This window comes from Diceros bicornis, chromosome 23, assembly GCF_020826845.1.
Source record: "Diceros bicornis minor isolate mBicDic1 chromosome 23, mDicBic1.mat.cur, whole genome shotgun sequence".
NCBI classification, from domain to species: Eukaryota; Metazoa; Chordata; class Mammalia; order Perissodactyla; family Rhinocerotidae; genus Diceros; species Diceros bicornis.
The window spans coordinates 54,747,089-54,762,293 of record NC_080762.1 but is presented as its reverse complement, the minus strand read 5'-3'; the positions used below and the strand labels follow the sequence as shown (position 1 = coordinate 54,762,293).

Below are 15,205 nucleotides of genomic sequence, written 5' to 3'. Positions count from 1 at the left end.
GCCTGGTGGCCGAGCAGTTAAGTTCTCACAATCCACTTTGCGGGCCGGGGTTCGCTGGCTTGGATCCTGGGCGCAGACCTACTCACTGCTCATCAAGCCATGCTGAGGTGATCCCCCACAAAGAGGAGCTACAACTCTACAACTATGATACACAACTATGTACTGGGGCTTTGGAGAGAAAAAAGAAAAAAGAGGAAGATTGGCAACAGATGGTAGCACAGGGCCAATCTTCCTCAAAACAAAAAATTCTAAAAAAAAAAAAAAAGAACATGCAGGTCTTGCTTAAAAAAAGAACTTTGCAGGGCCGGCCCAGTGGCGCAAGTGGTTAAGTGCACGTGCTCTGCTACGGCGGCCTGGGCTCGCTGGTTCGGATCCCGGGGCCACACCGACGCACCGCTTGTTAAGCCACGCTGTGGCAGCGTCCCATATTAAAGTAGAGGAAGATGGGCATGGATGTTAGCCCAGGGCCAGTCTTCCTCAGCAAAAAAGAGGAGGATTGGCATTGGATGTTAGCTCAGGGCTGATCCTCCTCACACACACAAAAAAAAACTTTGCTACACTCATACGTATATCATTTATTGTATTCAGGGGTCAAAATGTTTTCTGGGAGACTAAGTCTTCATTACACAATGAAAACCATTGGGAAACGTGATCAGATTTACTTTATAAGCATCTTGGCAGAAATAATAAATACAGAGATAAACATATGAGAAAAATGCAGCTTCAAGGGATATATCTTTAAAATTTTTACCTTGCGAAATTTTATCACCTAACATTTTGATTTTCTTCCGGAACAGACTTTTTTTATTATTAGTTTTTCATTTATTTGAAGGGTGGGGAGGATGAGCATTTGAACATTCACCAAGAGAACTGCTCCTATCATTTCCTTCAGCTTTAAATGAAAAATGTGTTCTTTAACTGTAGTGGTTCATCCAGAAGACCTTGCCATCTATGCAGAGTATTCTCCTATCACCTTTTATTTCTCTCTAATCCATCTGATTTCCTGTGGAATACTGCAGAGCAGCATCTTGAAATAAAGAAAAATGAGGCTGCTTTGGTAAATATTAAGGGTTTCATCTTTTATAACTTTCACTTTTCAATATTTCCTTCCTCTGGAGTTATATAAATCAGAGGGGCCTGAGAGCTTAAGAGAAATAAGCTGGTGGGGCCCCCCAGAGGCTGTTCTTTGTGAGCATGGGAGCCCTCCTCTGTGCACCTTCTTGGTGTGAGACAATAGAGAGTGAAGGGCCAGAAAGGACTTCACGTGAGGCCTGCTCTCCCGACTCTACAGATCCCCCCAGGGCATGGAATCTCATTCTGTTACACCACGGTTGATATATACCCTGCGGCACAGTAAAAAAAAAAAAACAAAAAAAACAAAAAAAAACAAAAAACCATATTATGACCCCACCTGCAGATGTTTTGAATAATAAGAACTTAACAAATCAGGCTGACTCTAGGGAGACAGGTGAAACTAATAAACAGCGGTACCACAGGGGTAAGCGAGCTGGGTGGACAGGCACGGGCGTGCAAGCAAGACTTCCCAAAAGATATCTTGATATCATTTTGATGTTTGAACCACAGTAATGTAGTACCAGGCAAAAATTATTAAATTAAAATTTTAAATACATAAAAGAAATGAAATAATAAAATAGTGCCACACTGAAGCAGGGTTCTATCATGTTCCCACGACTTTTCCACAAGCAGGCCTATACCCATTAGCATCTCAACACTCTAGAGTGGGTTTATGATTTTTGGCAAGGATTTTTGCATCTTTCTTTTAGACAATGATGATATTTGCATTCGATAGGAAACCAGGCAATCAGACACAAGGCAATTAATTGCTACTTTTTTGATTTGTCTCTGCTGAGGTGTTTTCCTAAGAGGTTCGTTAGTAACATTGCCAAGGACAGCAGGTGAGCTCTCTGCAGAGAGCCGTGTTTCTGATCCGGAGGGAGGAAGGAATGCAGCTCCTGTGGTACCCTTGACAAAAATCACCTAGAGTCATGTTCTAATTAGACAATTCCTTTGTCTGAAATGTATTCAGTTTCTAGGATTTGGCAGGGCTATACGACTGGGGCACAAGGGACCGTATAATCCTCAGGACATTGCTTTTAAAGGAGGACAGGGAGAAAGTAATTTAAAAAGTGAGAAGAGTCCGATTCTCTTACCTAAATCCTAACACACGGATTTCTTTGAATCCCGGAAGTTTCTTAAATACCTTTTGCATCTGCAGAGAGAAAGAAATTTATGAAATATTCTTTGGTTCTACTGGGTTAGATCTTACCTAATTGAAAAAGCCTAAGCACTTTTGATGAGTAGGGAAAAAAAAGAAAATGGAAAATTGAAGCAACGATTGAGGCCAAACTCTTTGTTCTCAGTTATTTCTGAAACCCAGAGGAAAGTGTTTTGCTATTTATTTAAAAGCTATAATTGGGTAGTTCTGACCTGCTTTCACAGTTACTTTACATAAAATATGAAATAACTTTAAGGTGGTACTTGAAAGAAACTTTTTTGGCTGTAGTATTTTTATTTATACATACAGTAACTATATAATATTTTCTGAATTGAATTATATGACTTAGAAAATATCTATTATGTTAAAGGGATTATTAAAGTCTAAATGGCTGCTGTATCTAAATAAAATGGTAGAAGTAGAATCTAACAGATTAGATTCGCTCTCAGATTTATGTGGACTCTACAATAAATGCTGTTAATTAATTTGACCTTGCTAATAATATGCTGAGAATATTTTACCATTGCTATACTCAGTTACTCCCCGACCCACGACAGCCTGGCTTCTGCCTCTGCGTTCCCGCAGGAGGGAGGGTTTTTTCCAGGCCGTTGTCTCTTGGCTCTCTCCAAATCTAGTGGCATTTTCTGTCCCTCCTCCATGATGTCTCTGCTTTTTTCTGGTTCTTTCCCCATCTCTCTGGACACTTGCTCAGTCATTTTTACTCCATCCTATTCCTGCCTTCACTCTCTACTTTAAATATAAGGATTCTGCAAGTTTTTGTCCTCAGCCTCCTCATCTCACTGTCTCTCCCATTTATTCAGTAAGCTCAAGTGCAGGCGCTGTGCTAGATTCTGGGAGCGCATTGTCACCCAGACAGTCACTGCCCCACCCACCTTACTCCTATGAAGGCCTGGAGGCAAGAGAGACCAAGAGGAGGGGATAGCAGTTAGTAGTGAAGCTTGGGAGGGAAAGCAGGGTGAAAGGTGAGGCTGAGGAGGTGACTGTGGACTCGGTTCTGTCCTCCTTCCCTGTGCCCACTCCCCTCTGCCTCTCGTTGGGGGATCTCGCTTTCTCCCATGGCTTCAATGAGACACAGCTTTGAGTTCTCCACATGAATATCCCAACTTTGCCACTAACTAAATATGCCCAAACCAGAGTCATTCTCTTCCTTCCAAATCTGCCTTTCCGCTAGGGCTCTTAGTCAGGGCCATGAATAGCCATTGTCTTCCATGCCAGAAAGCCCAGCGTCCCTAGATACCTTCCCTCTGTGCCCCTCCCACGCAGTCACCAACTCCTGCTGGTTCCAATCTCACATGCCTTTTGTTTCCACTGTGTTCTTCTTATTCCCCTGGCTGGCACACCCTTCCTATCTCCCCTTCTGTACTGCTGAAATGGTTTTTTGGGTGTGTGTGGGGGAAGGGAGGAGATGTCTCCTTGACTACAATTTTTTTCCAAGTTAATCATTCCATACCTGCTGCTCTTCACTAAAAATCCCTTGATGGGCTGCACTCCCTAGTGAATAAGGTCCAATTCTTTAGAATGGTATTTAAGCCTCTCTACAATCTACCCCCTCCACTCCCCAGCTGCCTTACCATTTGCACTTCCTGCCTCCTTGACCAATTTTGTGTCCTCTAGTCACACTAAACTAACCCATTTCTCCCCAAATACAACATGTACTTCCTCCAGACTTCCATGAATTTTTTCCCTTTAGCCCAAGATGCAACTTCTCCTACCTTCTGCTCGTTGACTGCTCCCCTCCCCCCATCTTTCAAAGCCAGCTCAAGCATCTTCTCTATTGAAAAGCATTGGTAAAGCCCCAAAGTCAATCTCAATTTCCTTCTTCCTACTACTCTAGAACTTATTACCGTATGTCCCATAAAACAGTCCACGAGGTGCATGTTGTCTCCCTCACTGAGATGATGCTCCTTGGGCTCAGGGATCATGTTTTATTTATTCATCTTTATCTTCCTCACTCCCAGTACCTGGTAGATTGTCATCCACATAGTAGGGACTCAGCAAATTTTGTTTAATCGAGTTGAGTGCATCTCTTCATTCTCAAACGCATCAACACGCCACTGCATTGTCACTGTACCTAAAATTACTGCCAACTCCACATTATCTTTGCCAAGGACTAGAGCAGTGATGCACAGAGAATCCCCAAATCACTTACACTGGGCTTTAGAGTGCATCATGGATTTTTTTTTCCCCAGCAGGCTGATTTACCTTCTAAATTACATTTTCTTGTGCCAATATTAAAAATAGTTTTCATTCCCTGAGTGTATGGTGACTGCAGTGATGAAGGTAGCTCAGCTTTTGGGTGATAAACAGATAGCTGTATAGGCCTGAGTTTAAATATTGGTTCTGATACTTTCTAGCTGTAAGACCTTGAGTTTATTGCTTAATCTCTCTGGATCTCAGTCTCCTTAGCCAAAATGGGATAACAATACCTATATGGCAAGGTTGCTGTAAGGAATGACTAATAAGTGCCTGACACACAGTGGGCAGAGAGTCAGTGATATTGTATTATTTATTTACTCAGTCTCTCTCTCCTACTGAATTACTGGCTCCTTGATAGCTCGATTTTCTTTCACTTCCTTAGTGGCCACATAACACGGAGCCTGGCAAGGGCAGAGCAAGCCTTCAGTTGTTGTTTTTGAAAGAATCAGTGGAGGGAAGGACAGGATGAGGGTCCCCATAGGCGCCATGGTCAGGGGGCCTGGGTAATAAGTTTCTGTGCCTCCACTCCCACCTCACCATGGGCTTAACAGAGGAGAGCTAGGAGGCTGGGTTCTGCAGAGTTGGCCTTTATTACGGGGGCAGGTGGGAAAGAGCTGTGTACGTGCTTCAGGTCTGCTCTAACCTCCTGTGGCAAGTAGCCTGGGGGCCACAGGCACTTGTCCTGCCATTCCAGGAACAGCACCTGGGACTGAACGTTTAAGTGTGAGCTGCAGCTTCTGGAGCAGAAGATTCAGACCCTGACTCATCCCTCTTTCTAGTCCAGGATTCCAGAGCTGCTGGTGCATGTGGGAAAACAATCACTCCAGCGCAGAACTGCTTCCTTAGAAGCTGTAGCTGCAGTGTGGGCAGCAGGCAGCACCGCCGGGCAGAGCCATCCTCCCCTCCAGGATGCTCCATGGCGCCGGCTCCGGTGGAGAGGATTTATTGCTTGTGTCCATGCCCTCTGTGTGAACCCATCTGCGATTGATTAAGAATCAGCTTTGGTTAGGGGGGGTGCAGAAGGCGTCTAGAGAGGCGATGACAGAGGCCTTCAGTTAATTCTGCTAAATAATCTTCTGGGGACCTTCCAATCATGGAGCACTAACCACAAAATTGCTAATTAAGTGCCAGTTAACCTTATTAATAATAGTAGGTATACAGGGGCCTCCCTGATTCTGCTGGAATGTATGTTAACGGGGCTATAAAAAGGCGGCCGTGTTGAGTTCTCCTGAATGTTTGCACAGGAGAAAGCATTTAGAAAACAACTAAGCACTCTTTTTGACATTTGTATTAAATTGCTCATTAGGTTTATTGTGGAAATTAAATTACTGCAAAGCACTGTCCATTAATTCCTGATTAGGCCTGAATGGCTGTGCTAATGCAAATGTTGGGCTGTGGTGGGGCTGGGTGGTTATCTAATGGCAGGCTGCTAAGCGGTCCAGGCTGTTCAGGAGCCTGGAAGGGGAACAGAAGCTCTAAGCAGAGGGGCTCCATCTTAGAGAAGCCGGTGACCGTGGAAACGGAACCAGCAAGACTGATGGGATGGGTCTCTGGAACAAGACTGAGCAAGACATACCCTTCTTTAATAAGTTTTTCAGAGGCTAGAAGGGGCATGTTTATATGATGATGATACAAATACTCTTTCCCTATAAATACTTATTTGGGAAAAATAGGAAGTGTAGCGTAGTGGTTAAGAGCAGGGGATCTGGTGCCGGGGTTTGAATCTTGTCTCTGCCAGTCAATAGGTGTGATGTTCTTGGGCATATTAATTAATTTCCTTTTGCCTCGGTATCCTCACTTGCAAAAAAAGGGAAATAATATTTTTTAACTTATAGGATTGTGTGAAAAATGGAACGAGTTAATACATATAAAACATTAAGAACAGTGCTATTATTTCTTTACACATTGTTTTAGACTTAGAAAGGGACTTTGAGGTCATCTTTAATTTCTAAATGAGAAATCTAAAGTCAGGGAAGTGACCCCCAAATTCTCATGCAAATTTTTGGCAGAAATAAGACTAGAGCTCAGATTTAAAAAAATTATGATTTATTTGCATTATTCTAAATCAGATTGTTTTAGGTGCTTAGAAAATTAACCACAGGTCAGTGAAAACGGTCTACGGCCAATTATTCAATTTTGAAGATACTCTGGCTATACTAAGGATTAGTTGAAAAGAGTGTTTCAAAGAACAAATAGAAAAGTTAACAGAGATTATTCTTTAACTCATTCTGTCAAATGAATAATCTGTGTCTAAGTACTTCTCTGATTCATAAACACCCCATGCTGAAGCTTTCTCTTTGAAATTTGTAGAAATGTTCCGTTTTGTTGACTGCATGCTGATGCAGGGAGAGGCGGGAGGTTAAGCATGTTTCACTTATTCATCTCCTCTCCAGTTAAGAGGAGGTAGCATTGAATTCTCCAGGTATGAGAAGTAGGGGCCCGTTTGTTCCCTGGCCAGGCTGGGTAAGACGCTTGGGCACACAGGCTGCCAATAAACGTAGTTCCTGGTTGTGTAATCTCATGGATGCTTCCATTTTCAGTTCATTTCTACAAATAATTACCGAGTAGCAAGCTGCATCTGTATTAGGAGGTAAGACTCCAGAGATGAAAGATACAGTCCCTGCCTGCCAGGGGAAGATCATAGCTTGGTGGTAGTGAGGGTGGCAGGTGAGGGGGAGGGAATGGAGACAACAAAGCCAAAGACATGTAAACGAACCATCTCAAGATAGGGTGACAAGTATTGTGACAACAGTGGGCACCAGGTGTTAGCCCAGAGGAGAGGCACTGAACCCAGAAGGGTAGAGAAAACTTTCTACGATGGAGTTCGTAAAATGAAACTCAAGGAAGAGTATTCCAGACAGAAGAGGCAGCCTGTGTAAAGGCTAAAGGTAAGAAAACATTTGCAGGGGCCGGCCCCGTGGCTTAGCGGTTAAGTGCGTGCGCTCCGCTGCTGGCGGCCCGGGTTCGGATCCCGGGCGCACACCGACACACTGCTTCTCCGGCCATGCTAAGGCCACATCCCACATACAGCAACTAGAAGGATGTGCAGCTATGACATACAACTATCTACTGGGGCTTTGGGGAAAATAAATAAATAAATAAAATTATAAAGAAAAGAAAACATTTGCAAGCAGTTTGTATTTCTGGAAAGTAGAGTGCAAAGGAGAGGGATGGCAGGGAACTGATGCTAAGATGAGGCTGACAAGGAAGGCAGGGGTCTTGTCATGGTGCACAGATGCCACGTTCAGCATAGTAATTTTGCTCTATCCTGCAGGGAATGAAGAGCCTTGTAATTTAATCAGGGACAGGCAGATATGATGGTCAGAGATGCAAGAGATATCTTGGGACATCTCCTCAGTTTGGTGGATGATATGGACAACACAACTGCCTTTCACTTGTCACCCATGAAAAATGTCATGTCTTTAAATTGTGTCAAACTGCAAAAGTGGAAATATTATGTAAGACAAAGCATTATGGATTAAAAACTCATGTTTCAACCCAGTACATTCCCTAGTTCATGCCTACATGGACACTTTAGACATACAGAATATCTGCTTAGGGCTTTCAGTTAAATGAGATTTAAAAACCTAGTAATATTTAAAGAAAATCTAAGTGTAAACGACTTTTAAGACGGAAAAGCTGGAGTGGAAAACTTTCCTGGAGATCCATTTGTCCTAACATTTTGCGACCCATTGCAGTTTCTGATTTCTTTTTAATGGTTAAAAAGAGATGCCTGGTCACAAGAAGGTGGAACTATTAGCAAAAGGGTTTATGTCCTGTTGGCTCCCAGATTCCGAGTCATGACTGGGGCTGTGGTTGTGTGGGGTGGGTTCGCTCACCTGAAGCTGAGACTTGGCTGCCAGCTCCCGGTAATCTGGGGCCTGGGAGTCAGCCAGCTCTGCCTGGAACTTCTGGTTCTCCAGAAAGATGCTCAGCTCCACCTTCTGCTCCAGCGGGCCCTCGGCTGCCTCACTGAAGTCTATGTCTCTTTCCTGGGTTAAAAAGGTCTTCTATTAATATAAACCACAGACAAATGGTTGTATTATATAATACATATTGATACTGTCTCCAGAAGTGGATTATGAAGGCTCAAGTGCTTTTAGAATAAAAGTCCTATTGACTGGAAGTGGCCTCTGCATTTCATTGACAAAGTACCAAAGCCCCAATGAGTTAACTATCTAGAATCCTTGAGAACACTGTCATTTGATGACTGTGCGCTCTTCATGAAAGCATTTACAGACACACCACACACACACACAATTCATATATGTTGCTGGAGCATCACTAGGATTGTGCCACATCCTTGTGTAACTTTATAAATACTCTTTGATGAGGACTGGATTAGACAAAATAATCTATGGATACTGAGATATTATTTAATATAATCTTTTTTGGAGAAGAGTCTGGACTGGTTTAATCAGACCATGTGTGCTTAAACTTCATATTAAAACTAGTTAGCAAGCACTGTCAGGTTGAGGAAGGCTGCTTTGAAATCTCTCTCAGAAGGAAAGGCATACTTGGGCCACCTTTGGAAGCGTGTGGCTGAGCACAGAAGCTCTACTCCAAGGATCCAGATTTGGCCTCTATCACAAAGGGCCAGGGGTCGTCCTTTTTGCCCTCTGGTCTGGGAACAAACTGGAGTCTCTCATTGTTCTGAACTCACATGGGCTCCCAGAGCACAGAGCAAGCCCGGAGCTGGGTTTCAAACCTGGAGTTTGACAGATTTTCAGCCTTGGGTACCCAGGCGATTCTGAAATCTGCACAGCTTTCTCAAAAAGAGTAAAATATATGTGTGTGGAAAATTGAATGTCTCTGGTAGTATACAAGGTCTCTTGTAGTGAATTAGAGCTGTGGAAGCTGAAAGAAGAGAACAACCGAGAAAATGCTGTGAGGGGCAGAACCCAACTGGGTGGCCGCTGATGTAGTTTCTCCTTATTTCTTATCACAAACTCTCCTCTTCCATGGACAGTGGACAGCAGCACAGCCTCTAATTTAATAAGGCACTGGTGAACGTGGATTCACACTTACCAGGCTACTGACGTTTGTTTAACAACAAGGTTTTCATTCATTCGCTCACTCATTCAAATAATGCACATTGAGCATCTGTATGGGTGTAGCACAGTGCTAGGATCTATGGGAAGTTAAAAGGAAAGTGTGGCAGACAGTGTAATCCTCTAGAAGCACCATTTCATTAGGCAGATTTGAAGTTCACATGCGACATTTAAATAAACTCCATTGATATATCGGTGAGAAATCTCCTAACTTACCATCAGCCGCTGGGTGAATTTTCCATGCCTCTCACCCAGCACCCTCAGTGATACATGATCATCTAGGGGATAGAACCAAAACTGTCTTTCCTGACATTCAAGGCTCTCCACAGTCCGATACCAACCTGTGTGAACAATTTCAGTCTCTCGCTCTTCTCCCTCCCCTGACCACCAGACGGCTCTGACCACCATTGCTGAGACATCACATTGCTTGTGCTCATCTCCTGACTGGAGACCCTCCTCAGTGCTCCCCATGCCCACCTCCAGCAAATACATACACACACTTTTTTTACTTCTTACTAATATCGTGTGGTTCATTTAAAAGACTATCTCCTCTGACAATCTAGGGCAGAAATCTTTGCCTCCTCTAAGCTCCTGTAGCAGTGAATAGCATCTGAATCACTTATTTAGTACCTGTGATATATACTCTCCCAGAGTCTTCCTATTATATGCTAATCTTGTCACCCCACATAATCTCCTTGAATCCAGCATGATTCTCAAACTTCATTGAATTTTCTAAAGTAAAATATATGAGGCCATTCAGGTACAAACTCTCAGTGAATATACACGAATAGGGGTCACATCCTTTGCAACTGGTTCTGGCCTGTCATTTTGTCCCAGTCTATACATCTGCCATCTTCAGTCATAGCACGAAGACTGTTTTGTTGTTCTTATCTGCATTATAAATTTCTTGAAGCCAGGGACTGTGTCTTGTTCATCTTATTGTCTTCAGTGTTAGCCCAATGCCTGGCACATCAGTGGATTTTAGTAAAAGCTTTGCTGAAGGAAGAGTAAGTGGTAGATGCAGGTGGTAAAAAGAACGTTAAGAGGAGGAGGCAGGGGCCGGCCCCGTGGCGTAGTGGTTAAGTGCACGCGCTCCACTGCTGGCGGCCCAGGTTCGGATCTCGGGTGCGCACTGGTGCACTGCTTGTCAGGCCATGCTGTGGCGGCGTCCCACATAAAGTGGAGGAAGATGGGCACAGATGTTAGCTCAAGGCCAGTCTTCCTCAGCAAAAAGAGGAGGATTGGCATGGATGTTAGCTTGGGGCTGATCTTCCTCACAAAAAAAAAAAAAGAGGAGGATGCAGTGGATGTGACGTGAAATATTCAGGGGATATTTACTGCAGAAGGAGGGACCTACTATATTAGATTTTGAAGAAGATGGGACATAGGTAATGTGAGAAAAGAGAGAAGGCAAACTGGAGTTGTCAGAAATTTTATAGCTAATATGTTTAAACTCAATAATTTTTTCCAATAGCACTTTTCACTGTTGATGGGATAGGATTTTGAGAAAAGTAAAACATTTTTACTTTTGTTCACAGCAATAGTTCCACCAAATCTGCAGCCACCTGGTGCAAAGGCCAGAGAGCATGGCCAGCAGGGTTCTCCTCTCTGAATTTTCGTGTGGAGCTGGTGAGACTGAACTTCCCACCCTCACTGTCTGGCTTTGACCTGCGCCTTGGAGGGAGGTTCACAAGAAGAGACGTGGGCTGGAGAAGTCCCCCAGACCACAGCGAAAGGTAGGTCTGGTTGCAGTGACGGTGTCAGGATGAGAAGACTCGGTTCCGATTTGTTCCCCTACTCTTCTGCCCCCTGCTGAGCCTGCTGCCCACCTGGCACTGCCACAGCCCTGCCCCTGAGAAGGAAAGAGGGCAGGTTTCCCCGCTTCAGCACTGAGGGTCTGAAGGGGTTTTGGAGGGGTTACAAATGTCCCCCCTTTTGGATAACCAACATCAAATTCTGTGACAATCCTCTCATCCTGCATGCCTTTTCACTCAAAGACAGCTGTGGCCAGTGCTCCTCTTTGCTTGTGAACACTTTTTATTTTTCCCCATTTGACATGCAAGATTTTGATCATCTTGATATTTATCTGACCTATTCATGCTGGACATGACTGAGAACAAAACTTCTACCCTGTTGTCAGCATGAGATCACTCTTCAGTGGAGAAAGAACTTGACGGGTTGACTGACAGAATCATTCATTCTAATGTGGGTGAGCACCTGTTGTCTAGAAGGTTCTGTGAGGTACAGGGAAAAAGGGCCCCTGCTCTCCTGGAGTTTATAATTAAGTTGCTCCTTGCAATTCTTCCCACCTTATCCCAGTTTTCAATCTATTTGTCCCCTCAGTCCATAGGAAGAAGTGAGAATGCTGAGTAGAATGGTCACTGATTCTTACTCAGAGTGACAAAAATGCAGCACTAATAATATGGAACGGACACTTTGTCCCTTCTCTTTTCCTGTCTTACTAATAAAACAAATGCAGGCACGTGAAGAGCTGGATGGGCTCTCAGAATGGCTTACTATAGGCATCTTGGTGTCGTTGAGGAGTGTGTCATCAGGAGGGAGCGGCAAGGGCCCGAGGGAGACGCTGGCAACATCTGTGGAAATTAAAAAAATTACAGGCACAAAGATGAGACTGGAGAAGTTTACATCAGAACAAGGTCAAAATTTGATATGCTTTCTCTGTCATTCTGGAATTTACAGATATTAGGTGCATTCTGAACTCATTTTTTTTTTTTAAGATAAGTATGTTTTTGGGAAAAATAAATCTCATACCCTTGATCTCAGTTGGATTCTTTATTCTTCCGTCCTGGGACCGAATTTTGGTGCTCTCCTAGATGCATTATAGTTAAATGGTTCTGCCTCATGAGATCTGCTTAATTTTTCTTTTTGTGACTATACAAAGGACGTGTAGACAGATATTTATCTTGAATTTGTTTGTTTGAAATTATTAGTAATGATTGCCTCCAAGTTGTAGGATAACGGGCAATTTGGTTTTACCTTTATTCTTTTCTGGATTTTCCAAGTTTTTTTCTTTTTTTGTTGGGGAAACTTGGCCCTGAGCTAACATCTGTTGCCAATCTTCCTCTTTTTTTGCTGAGGAAGATTGGCCCTGGGCTAACATTTGTACCCATCTTCCTCTATTTTTTTGTATGTGGGATGCCACCACAGCATGGCTTGATGAGTGGTGCGTCGGTCTGCGCTTGGGATTTGAGCTTGCATTCCCCGGGGCTGCTGAAGTGGAGTGTGCGAACTTAACCACTACACCACCGGGCTGGCCCCTACATTTTCCAAGTTTCACACAGTGAATTTAAATTATTTTATAGGGTTAGAAATACAAGCTAGTTTTGAAAAAGCACATTATAAACTTTGCCAATTCAATTAAGGATCACTTTTTAAATAACATGCCTTCAGGACGATTTGAATTACAGTTCAGAAGAAGAAAAAATGAGATTTGAGCTTACCTGTGGAAAACGGAGGGGTTTCACCAGGCTCTCCTACTGTCTCCTCTGTGGAAATTTCATCTTTTCTGTTAGACAATAGGAAAGAAAGGATAGGTGGCGAAAAGGAGCTTGAAGACAATAGGGGAAATGTATTTAAATTTCCTATACTCAAGAAACCTAAAAATTAGGGGAAAACTATACTTTAAAACTGGATCTACCTAATTTTCATAGCAGAAGTGATCTTCATATATATTTTCATTGAAGAAAAATTCAAACAACCCCCAAAATTGTTCTGTTTGACTCCGGGGTTTTCCATAAGCATCTTGGTTTTGTGTGGTCCTGGGGAGATTTTCCAGAGGAGGCAAAGCTGGTCTTTAGAGCCTGATGTTTTACAGTCCCATTGTGCCTACACTTGACATCAACTGATAATTGATGACATGATTTATGACTGAAATATTCCTGCTAAAATATCAGACCCTCAAACCTGCAAATCCAGAGTCACTAAGTTTATCTAATAAAATAACTCTTGTGGTTACAGTAACAGGAGAGAGAGAGATCTCTGGATAGGACAGGTGTATGAAATCCCTATTCTGAACACAACCATTGTCTGCAGTGCTAACCAGCCAGGGAGTTGTGGTAGGTTCGCAGAGCCATGCAGTGGTAGTGTGGAAGATATCCACGGGCAGGTTGGAGATGTCTATCTATCTAAGGTCACTGTTGTAGAGCTGTCTGCGTGTAATGTTGGCCCATTCTAGCAAGCTTTACTTAGAAAGGAGTAGCATTAGTGACATCTTTTGAAGCTCACTGAAAGATTTGTTATTGTAAGCTATTAGGTCCCAAAGGATTATGTCTGTGTTAGCACAAAATAGTCATAGTTGACCTATATATTTGACCCAATTTTCTGTGGCTCATGATGGGAAGACCAAGGGGAGTGGCTAGGTGCTCTGTTGTTGCAGAGTCACCCAGATTGGCCATAGCCAAAGGGACCATCCACACGTTTCTACCACACCCAACTCTGCCAAAGTGCTAATAGGGGTGATAGACACAACATTATCAGTCAGCCTGGCACGCACTCAGACCAGTCAGAATGGGTGTCTGTTGTATACATGGAAGACTATTGGTGCACACAGGCCAAATATAAATTCAGACTGTACAGTGGAATTTGGAATTAGGTATTCTTCTTTATTTTTGCCGGTATTACGCTATGTGCTGACAAGAAATTTTCACATATTGAGGTATATGGAGTAGATATTCTGGCCTGAACTACAGCCTGACTTATGGCCTATCAAACACACATTGTATATCCTTTAACCATTAAAGGAAAGAATGAATTAAACATCATCTCAAAGCAACAGAATGCGCTCTGTGAAGATAAGAATACATACCTCCCCTCCTCCAACACCAGGCCAGTGTCGGTAATGCCGGTATCAGTGTTCCTGAACGTAAATTCCCTTTCCCAACATCAGGGTCAGGTTGACCTGCTAATTTGCAACTGAATACCTCTTTGAAACTTTGATGAATATGTATCCTGGGCCTATTTAATGCACATTCTTTGTTCTAAAAACGTATAAAACTGTACTGAAAACCATGCTTTCCCAGAATGCTTTCTTCCCTGGTGGAGATAATGCTTCTGGCCTATAGTCCTCAGACTGGTTGTATAGTTAACTCACCTCATTTTTAATCTATAGATTGATTTTTGGTTATTTATGTTGACAGTGCTTAATAAATAGTTTTTATGGAGATCATATTTAGTAAACCCTCATATGAAACATTAGAGCATTTGTAATTTAGACAATTTTCTTTCTTTCTTTTTCTTCTCTTTATAGATCTTTCTTTATAGTAAAGTCTCCTTCCTCCTATTGTAACTTTGGTATCCTTGTTTTACTTCGCTGTAAAAAAGAAAATAGCCAAGAAGAGTAGTGATTAAAATGCTGGCTATTGCATTAGTTACAAGTCAACAGCCCACTTTGTGTGGGACCCTGTGTCAGACGCTAGTTCCTTGTCCTGTGCCATTAGGTGAGATCCTGCCATTGCACCTGCAGTCTAGACCACCACTGAGGAGCTGCAATTGGGAAGCTGGGCCTCTGGGTTCTTCCACTGGCTTTTACTTTAAAGTCATTTGAAACTGGCAGATTTATGGACTAGCCAGGTGAGAAAATTTTCTGTTTTGTCTTCTTGGAAAAGTTTTAAGTAAAAGAGAGTGTTTTTTTTCTTTTCTTTTCTTTCTTTCTTTTTTTTTTTTTAACAACTTGGTAATCATA

At 42.8% G+C, this 15,205-nt stretch overlaps 1 protein-coding gene across 1 annotated transcript in view; it reads right to left on the bottom strand.

Annotated features, from left to right (window-relative positions):
* Positions 1–15,205, bottom strand: part of IMPG1 (interphotoreceptor matrix proteoglycan 1) — a 115,365-nt gene that overhangs the window by 63,667 nt on the left and 36,493 nt on the right. Inside the window, 4 exon segments of the mRNA XM_058566749.1 lie at positions 2,172–2,230; positions 8,293–8,460; positions 12,022–12,098; positions 12,966–13,030. Coding sequence (XP_058422732.1) covers positions 2,172–2,230; positions 8,293–8,460; positions 12,022–12,098; positions 12,966–13,030 — 369 coding nt within the window.